The 9,408-nt window shown below is 48.6% G+C and overlaps 1 protein-coding gene and 1 non-coding gene across 6 annotated transcripts; one reads left to right on the top strand and one right to left on the bottom strand.

Moving 5' to 3' along the window:
- Positions 1-1,146: 1,146 nt before the first annotated feature.
- On the bottom strand, positions 1,147-4,647 carry LOC116546970 (patr class I histocompatibility antigen, A-2 alpha chain). 5 transcript variants are annotated; one of them, XM_032273076.1, is made up of 8 exons: positions 4,358-4,646; positions 3,968-4,237; positions 3,449-3,724; positions 2,604-2,879; positions 2,372-2,485; positions 1,883-1,933; positions 1,732-1,779; positions 1,147-1,565 (listed from the first exon to the last, which is right to left on the bottom strand). In XM_032273076.1, exons 1-8 carry the CDS (start codon positions 4,428-4,430, stop codon positions 1,561-1,563), a joined length of 1,113 nt encoding a protein of 370 aa, XP_032128967.1. In that variant the 5' UTR covers positions 4,431-4,646; the 3' UTR covers positions 1,147-1,560. The 5 variants fall into 5 exon arrangements, 4 of the variants coding, with proteins under 4 accessions (XP_032128967.1, XP_032128968.1, XP_032128969.1 ...); XM_032273077.1 differs by having other exon boundaries at positions 1,883-1,915; XM_032273078.1 differs by having other exon boundaries at positions 1,732-1,915; positions 4,358-4,647.
- A 3,911-nt stretch (positions 4,648-8,558) lies between these two features.
- LOC116546971 lies at positions 8,559-8,698 on the top strand. The gene has a single exon (XR_004266898.1). It is a non-coding gene; the product is annotated as a U4 spliceosomal RNA (small nuclear RNA).
- Positions 8,699-9,408: the final 710 nt, after the last annotated feature.

Here is a 9,408-nt window from a genome sequence, read left to right as displayed (position 1 = left end):
CTGACCACACCTCTGACCTCATCTAGTTTCTCCTTGTCCAGCCCTCCTGGCCTCCTTGCTCTCCTGGGAACACAGACACCTTCCTGCCCTAGTGCATTTGCCCTGGAGGTTCCCCTGCCTGGAAAGAACTTCCCCAGACATCTTCATGGACATTCCTCATGTCCCTCAAATCTTTCCTCAAAGGTCGCCTTTGCAACAAGGCACACTGACTACCCAGCACAGCAGCCACCTTCTCTGTCCCCACTGCCCACACCCTGGGTCACCTGCCTCACAGCACTTCCCACCTTCTAGCATTTTCCTTCCTCACTCTGGTTATAGTCTGTCTATCATCTGGATAGTGTATCTGCCTCTTCACACTGGAACATATGCTCCAAAAGGCTAGAGAGTTTTCTGATTTTACTTCAGTGGTGTTCACCAGATGCAGAACCATTCTGTCCTATGTCTGGCCAGCACCAAAGGTCAGTTAAATGATCACTGTAGAGTACCTCCCTGTTCTAGACAGTATCTTTTGCTAACATAGCCTCAGGCCAAATGCTGCTTTGTGGCAGCTACAGCACAAGGTCCCCTCACACTGACATTGAGGCCTGTGCATTTCTCAGCAGTGCTGCTGGTGGTCCTCCCTCCCCATCCCTCTTCCCACACCAACCGCCCCCTCCCCCCACACACTGCAGCACACAATCACGTTTCTCTCTTAAGGAACAATTATTGACTATGGACCCAATTTTACAAACAAACATAAGTCTAAATTAGACTCTGCTTTAGATTCATGAGTTGGGATTGGAGCCAGCACCAAGATCACTGGAACCAGGGCAGGGAGAGAGGGCAGGAGGGCAGAGCAGAAGAGGAGCCCTAGAAGGAGGCCAGGAGCTGAATGGGTCTGAAAATTTATCTCAGAAACACAGAGACGCCTGTGTGCAGGGGCCGCCCTTGGTGATGTATGAGCCTCTGTGGTCACAGCTTTCGCTGGACAAGTTTTCACTGACAGGACAAGGACCGTGGAGCCGTGAAGCTGACCCAGCTGAGGACTGACCACATAAAGCCCATGATGGACTCAGCAGCAGCTGGGCACAGGCCCTGTCCACACTCGGCTCCTCACAGCCTTCTCCATCCCCACCTGCAACAGACTCAGCACGGCGAACATGCAGATTCTGGAAGGTTCTCAGGTCTTTATTTCCTCTCTCAAATTTCAGCAATTGACTTATTAATCCATCAACCTTTCATGGCAAATATTTGAGAAAACACATTTATTTTCAGAGTCTTATTTTCAGTAAGAAAGTAAGAGGTTGCAGCTCAGTGCACCATGAAGCTGAGACACAGATGGAGACACCCAGCCCCACCTCTCTGGAACAGGAAAGATGACTGGGGAGGGAACACAGGTCAGCATGGGGACAGGGGTCACGGTGGACACGGGGTGGGCTGTCTCTCCACCTCCTCACATTATGCTAACAGGGATGCAGACACATTCAGACACCTTTGCAGAAAGAGATGCCAGAGGTTCCTGAAGTCACACAGGGGAGGTGTGAAGAAATCCCACATCTCAGTCCCACACAAGCAGCTGTCTCAGGCTACAGAAAACAATAGTCATGAACAAATTCAGTCAGTCATGGTAAGTGATGACACTCTGAACAGCCCACTACACACTCAAAACGTCCCAATCAAAGAATCTCCACAACTCAGGCTTTTCCCTTCTGCCCCAATACCTGCCTACTTCAGGCCCCCCCAGGGTCTCACCTTTACAAGCTGTGAGAGACACATCAGAGCCCTGGGCACTGTCGCTGCCTGGGGTAGAACAAAAACAGGACCTGGTCAGAGCCGGCAGGAGATGTGGGACAGGAGGAATTATGGGGTGGGTGAGCTCCTCCACACTCCCGCCCCCACTTACACGCAGCCTGAGAGTAGCTCCCTCCTTTTCCACCTGTGGGAAGAAAACATCCTGTGAGGGGACAGGGAGGGGACAGGGAGGAGGCAGGGCCATGAGATTTTAAAGGAGCCTTCTAGTTTTGGACCCAAGAGAAGTTTCCAGAACTATGACTACGGACCCAGGAGGGGTCAGGAAACACGAGGGAAGCAGGTGTGGGTCCTGGACCAACCACCCTCCTAAGGTCTGTCCTTAGCAGGGACCTTCCCCTGACTTGTGACTGCTGGAATCAGGACCCTAACACCACAATCATCAAGGTGATACATCTGTCCTTCATTGTCATATCTGCTTCAGAAAAGAGTAAGTGCTGGCATACAGGGTCCCAGGCTGTGTACACATGGTCCACGTGTGGATAGTGATTCCCGGCAATGAGGCAGGACACATTTCTACCTGGGACTTGAAGCCTCCAGTGGGACAAGAAAACCCAGACCCCACTCCTCACCCCTTCCCTACCTGAGCTCTTTCTCCTCCACATCACAGCAGTGACCACAGCTCCGATGACCACAGCTCCTAGGACAGCCACAGCAATGATGACCACGATAGGGATGGTGAGCTGGGAAGACGGCTCTGGGAAAGGAGGGGAAAGTGAGGGATGCTGACCCTGCTGAAGGCTCCAGAAGGGCTTCTGCTTTCTCTGAGAAGAAACATGACCCCGCATCCCCCCCTTGCCCATCCCCCTCCTTACCCCATCTCAGGGTGAGGGGCTCCGGCAGCCCCTCGTGCTGCACATGGCACGTGTATCTCTGCTCTTCTCCAGAAGGCACCACTACAGCTGCCCACTTCTGGAAAGTTCCATCCCCTGCTGGCCTGGTCTCCACAAGCTCCGTGTCCTGAGTTTGGTCCTCCCCATCCCGCTGCCAGGTCAGTGTGATCTCCGCAGGGTAGAAGCCCAGGGCCCAGCACCTCAGGGTGGCCTCATGGTCAGAGATGGGGTGGTGGGTCACATGTGTCTTTGGGGGATCTGACGGGATGAGTCAGAAAATTCAGGCACTTTGTATCTTTCATGGGACAACACAGCAGTACCCATGTGACCATCTTAGAATGGACAGGACACCTGGGGTGGGGAAGGGAGCACAGAACCCTGACAGCAGCCTGGACACAGGTACTTGGGATAATCTCCTATTCTGTGGAAAGTTCTAGTCTCTGAGGGAGAAACTGCGATTTCTGGTCCTGACCTGAGTGGAGGCAGGACTCAGAAAAGCTGGAATCAGACCCTCAAACATTTGAGTGTGAGGCAGAGAACAAGGCCTCAGAGAAAAAGTCACGGTGCCCAAGGCAGCTACAGGGGTCAAAGGGGGCCCCTTATCAGTATTCCAGGGACTGTCTTCCCCTCCATGTCCTCAGAGAAGTCATCCTTTAATTGTCCTAGAGAGCAGAGGGGGCCTCAGAGGAAACTCAGGAAAACTCCTGCCATTCTCCATTCAAGGGAGGGCGATATTCTAGCTCTGATCCCATTTCCTCCCCTCCTCGTGGGAGGCCATCCCGGGAGATCTACAGGAGATGGGGACGGCTCCCCACTGCCCCTGGTACCCGCGCGCTGCAGCGTCTCCTTCCCGTTCTCCAGGTATCTGAGGAGCCACTCCACGCACGTGCCCTCCAGGTAGGCTCTGTGTTGCTCCGCCGCATTGGCCGCCTCCCACTTGCGCTTGGTGATCTGAGCCGCCATGTCCGCGGCGGTCCAGGAGCGCAGGTCCTCGTTCAGGGCGATGTAATCCTTGCCGTCGTAGGCGTCCTGCCGGTACCCACGGAGGAAGCGCCCCTCGGGCCCCACGTCGCAGCCGTACATTATCTGGATGGTGTGAGACCCTGGCCCCGCCCCCGCGGTCAGCCCCGCCCACCGAGTCCCGCCCTGCCCCGACCAACCCGCGGGGATTTTGGCCTAAACCGAAAATGAAACTTGGTAAAGGCGCCTGGGGCTCTCCCGGGTCGAGGGTCTGGGCGGGTCCCGCAGCCTCGGGGTGGACCTCGGACCCGGACACTCGGAGACCCGGGCGGTGCCTGCAGGATGGGGAGGGGTAGTGATCTGCGAACCCGGCCGGGGTCACTCACTGGCGTCGCTCTGGTTGTAGTAGCCGCGCAGGGTCCGCAGGTCCACTCGGTCTTGCTGTGCGTTGGCCTTGGAGATCCGTGTCTCCTCCTCCCAATACTCCGGCCCCTCCTGCTCTATCCACGGCGCTCGCGGCTCCTTTCTCGGATTCGCGGCGTCGCTGTCGAACCGCACGAATTGCATGTCGTCCACGTAACCCACGGTGATGAAGCGGGGCTCCCCGCGGCCGGGCCGGGACACGGAGGTGCTGAAATACCTCATGGAGTGGGAGCCTGGGGGCGAGGAGGGCTGAGACTCACTGACCCTCCTCCCGCCGTGGCTCCTCGGGTCCTGCGTCCCAGTCCCCTCTCTCCTCCCCAGAGACTCCGTTTCCCTCCCGACCCCGCACTCACCCGCCCAGGTCTCTGTCAGGGCCAGGGCCCCCGAGAGCAGCAGGAGGAGGGTTCGGGGCGCCATGACCGCCATCCTCGGCGTCTGGGGAGAATCTGAGTCCCGGTGGGTGACTGGGGACTTTAGAACCGGGACCGCGGCGACACTGATTGGCTTCTCTAGAAACCCGACACTCAATGGGAGTGAGAACTGAGGAGGCGTCACGAGTATCCAGGAGGAAGGACCCGACACAGGTTGGGAGAGGAAGAGAAACTCTGGGGAGATGGGGAATCCCCAACGCTGCGCTTCCCCAATGCAGACAAGGCCCTCCGTGCAGGTGCCGGAGACCGTGAGAACCACGCCTGGGACCTGGGACTTTGTCCCGATCCATCTTCTACACGAAGCCTCTTTGTCACACTGTCTGCCAGAGTCCTGGCCGAGGATCTGTCTGTGGAAACCAGGGAGAGATGCCCAGGCTGCGCCCAGCCCCTTCCCCTTCACCTTTCGTCCTGGAATCCCCGTCCCTGAACTAGACTCCCAGTCCCTGAACTAGACTCCCTGCCTCCCACTCCTTACCTCTCCCCTTGGACTCTTGTACAAAGAAACTCACCACGGGGAGCTTGATGCCAGAGAGTGAGCTCGCCCTGGGAATGGAGGTGTAGAGACAGGGGTTTTCTCTTTAAACCTGGTGAAGTTTTGTCTGAAGGCACCAGATAGAGATTCTTATAGAGACCAGCTTCCTTTTTGTTTATTAATACAGTAGGTAGCACAGTATTCGTAATCTCTGAATGATTAGGATTCCAATCTGTCAAAGACCTGCGTCAAACAGAATTGCAATTAAACTCTCAAAGCTCCTAAATTTTACTTTCCCAGACTATGGATCTGTGCCTCTGGTTGTTGCATTTAAAATTATCTCCATTCCCTTGCTCGAGTTTCCCTGTGTGAGTCCAGAACATCTCCTGAATACAAAGAAGCAGGGTTTGATACTGTGTATTGAACCGGCATCCTGTAGTCACCACCTCAAAGTTGCAAGTGCTCCATGCAGTCCCAGTGCTCTTCACCGAGGCTCCAGCACTGCCTGCTTTCGTGAGCTGTGCACATCTAAGCAGTGTGCATATTTTATTCGGACACTTGGTATTTCTATAACTTTTTTTTTTTTTTTTAATCATGAGGAAGCCATTAGTTTTTAGGCAGTCCCACACAAAATGTACTAAATACCAAGTGCAAAGAAACCCCTGCTAGGCTCTTCCACTGCTTTAAAATTCTATCCTCTGCTCCTTTTCCTCGCCTCCTGCTTCCCCAGCCCTTCTCTCTGCCCCCTCATCCCTCACACCCTTCCCTCCCCTCAGTTTCCACAGCCCAGTGACTCTCAAATTGTGGCAGTGTAGAGAACAGTTTCTTTTTCCTAAAAACTATCTTTCTGTCCCTTTCTATTTAATCCCTGGCTCCTACCCTCACCCCTTCCCTTCACTCAACCACTGCTCTGCTTTCTGTCACTGCAGTAGTGTAATTTCTAGAATTTCATGGACATGCAATTATATGTGATGTAGTCCTTTGTTTGGTCTCTCACTCAGCATAACAATGTTTGAGATGATGCCATTCATTCATTTTTGTTGCTGAGCAGCTGCTGAGTGTTGCTGGAATCCCAGTTTACTCATCGGTTTCTCTATTCTCCAGTTGATAAACATGTGGATTACTCCAGTTAGGGTGTGTTACTAATGAAGCCACTATAGATAACTGTTCACCAGTGTGGCCTTACATTTTAATTTTTTTTTTTGGTTAAATACATATTTGTGGGATTGCCGGGTCCTGTGGTAATGGATGGGCAGCTGTATAAGAAATTGCCAAACCACTTTACAAATTTGCTGCCACATTTTTTGCATTTCTACCAGCAATATCAGACATTCCTATTTTTTTCACATTCTTGCCAGTATTTAGACTTATCATATGTCTTTTTAACTTACCTATTCTAGGTGATGTGTGGTGGTTTCTCATTGTGGTTTCAAGTTGCACTTCTTTGATAACTAGTATGGTTTGCTGTCTTCTCAGGTTCATCTAACTGACTTGACTTATTACATATATTTTATGAACTATTTAGCAAATTGAATGATTAATTTTAGAAACTTTTCAGAATGCCCTAGTGTTTCCTACATGTGCAATGAAGTAGGTGACAAAGAAAGACTTTTATTTCTTTATTTCCTATCTATTACTCTTTTTTTTAAAATTATTTTTAATTATTTGTTGGAAATGAGGTCTCATTACCAGGCCTGTCTCAAACTCCTGAACTCAAGTGATCCTCCCAGCTCAGTCTCCCAAAATGCAGGGATTACAGGCAGGAGCCGCCATGCCTGGTCCTTCTCTTGGTCTTTTATTTCATTTTCTTGCCATGTTGCACTGGTTAGGATGCCTGTTACGTCTCACAAGAATGATGAGAGCTCGCATCTTCATTTACAAGGAACTTAAAAAAATTTATAAGAAAAAGAAAACAGCCCCATCAAAAAGTGGGCAAAGAATATGAACAGACACTTCTCGGAAGAAGACATTTACATGGCCAGGAAACATATGAAAAAAGCTCAATATCACTGATCATTAGAGAAATGCGAATCAAAACCACAATCAGATACCATCCCTCTCCAGTCAGGATGGCAGTTATTAAAAAGTGAGGAGACAACAGATGCTGGCAAGGCTGTGGAGAAATGGGAACACTTTTACACCGTTGGTGGGAATGTAAACTGGTTCAACCATTGTGGAGGACAGTGTGGCCATTCCTCAAAGATCTAGAACCAGAAATACTATTTGTCCTAGCAATCCCATTACTGGGTATATACCCAAGTGGCTAGAAATCATATTACTGTAAAGACATATGGACATGTATGTTTATTGCAGCACTATTTACAATAGCAAAGACATGGAACCAATCCAAATTCCTGCCAATGATAGATTGGACAAGGAAAATATGGTACATATACACCATGGAATACTACACAGCCATAAAAAGGAATGAGTTCATGTTCTTTGAAGGGACATGGATGAAGCTGGAAGCCATCATCTTCAGCAAACTAACACGAGAACAGAAAACCAAACGCTGTACGTTCTCACTCCTAAGTGGGAGTTGAACAACGAGAACACGTGGACACAGAAGGGGAACGACACACACCAGGGCCTGTTGGGGAGTAGGGGGCAGGTGAGGGAACTTAGAGGACAGATCAATGGGTGCAGGAAACTGCCATGGCAGACTCTATGTATGTAACAAACCTGCACGTTCTGCACATGTATCCTGGAACTTAAAGTAAAAGAAAATAAATTAAATAAAAAAGGAAAGTGCATGTCTTACATGTACACATATATTCATTGCAGCACTATTCACAATAGCAAAGACTTGGAGTCAACCTAAATGTTCATCAATAGTAGACTAGATAAAGAAAATATGACTGCCTGTAATCCCAGCACTTTGGGAGGCCGAAGGGGGCAGATCATGAGGTCAAGTGATGGAGACAACCCTGGCCAACATAGTGAAACACCATCTCTATTAACAATACAAAAATTAGCTTGGCGTGGTGGTGTGTGCCTCTAGTCCCAGCAACTTTGGAGGCTGAGGCAGGAGAATTGAACTTGGCAGGCAGAAGTTGCAGTGAGCTGAGATCATGCCACTGCACTCCAGCCTAGTGACAAAGTGAGACTCTATCTCAAAAAAAAAGAAGTGGGAAATATACACCATAGAATACTATACAACCATTAAGAAGAATGAGATCATGTCCTTTGCAGGAACATGGATGGAGTTGGAGGCCATTATCCTTAGCAAACTAATGCAGGAACAGAAAACCAAATACCACATGTTCTCACTTATTAGTGGGAGCTAAATGATGAGAAAACATGGACATGTAGAGGGGAACAACACACACTGGGGTCCACTTGAGGGTGGAGGGTGGGAGGAGGGAGAGGATGAGGAAACAGCTAATGTGTACTAAGGCTTAATACTTGGTTGGGTACTAATGGGTACAGAAATAATCTGTACAACAAAACCCCATGACAGAAGTTTACCTATATAACAAACCTGCACATGTACCTCTTAACTAAAAATAAACGTTAAATTAAAAAAAAAAAGTGCATGTCTGGAAAGGGCATATGGTTGGTTCTGTGTTTTTTTTAAACCAAGTCACACAATCTCTGCCCTTCATTGGAGTGTTGGTTCCTGTAGGTTTTTGTCATTATTGATGTGATAGGAACTTTGTGCAGTGGCAATATCATATCCAATGAGGTTCATCCGAGGCGCGATTATTGCTAATTGAAAACTTTTCCTAATACCCGCCATGACGACTTGAAATATAGTCAGCGTTGGCAATTATTGGCAGTTTCTATGGGGACTGAATAAAAAAAAGATACGATAGGTTTTAGGTCTACCATGTCGTTTTCCCAGTTTTAGTGTCTCTGTTCCTCTTGCCCTGGCCAATGTCTTCTCATTAAAAACCAAAGAAACAAAGAAACCAAAGAAAAAGTAGAATAACATCTTTAAAGCACAAGAAGAAAATAAAGTCAACTAAGAATTCTATATCCAGCCCAGATGTTCTTCAAGGACAGGCAAAATAAGGAGATATTTCTGGTAAAAGAAAATTAAGAGAATTTGTCACCAGCAGATCTTCACAGTATCAATTGGTAAAGAAAATTCTTCAAGGTAGAGGCAAATGCTACCAGGTGGAAAATGAGATTATCGGAAAAGATGAAGATGATCAATCATGGTAAATATTGAGCTAAGTGCAAAAGGCTATCTTGCTCCCCTCATTTACTCTCACTTTGTATATACAGAACTGTTTAAAGGTAAGAAAAAGATTTTTTTTGTGGGACTTATAGCCTATATAGATATATTACATATAATGTCTATACCATAAAAGATGGACATCTTATAGAGGATAAATGGTTGCAAGATTTCTATATCTATGGGTACTAGTAGATTATTAACTGAAAGTGGACTGTGAAATGTTAAGAATAAATTAAGTTCTGAAGGAAATTGAGACACGAAAAACCATACAAAAGATCAACAAACCTTGGAGATTTTTAAAAAAATAAACTAGCCAGT

This window comes from Sapajus apella, unplaced genomic scaffold (genome assembly GCF_009761245.1).
Source record: "Sapajus apella isolate SASKATOON/1434 unplaced genomic scaffold, GSC_monkey_1.0 scaffold1760, whole genome shotgun sequence".
NCBI lineage: Eukaryota > Metazoa > Chordata > Mammalia > Primates > Cebidae > Sapajus > Sapajus apella.
The sequence above is the reverse complement of the archived record's forward strand: the minus strand, read 5'-3'. Positions and strand labels throughout refer to the sequence as shown.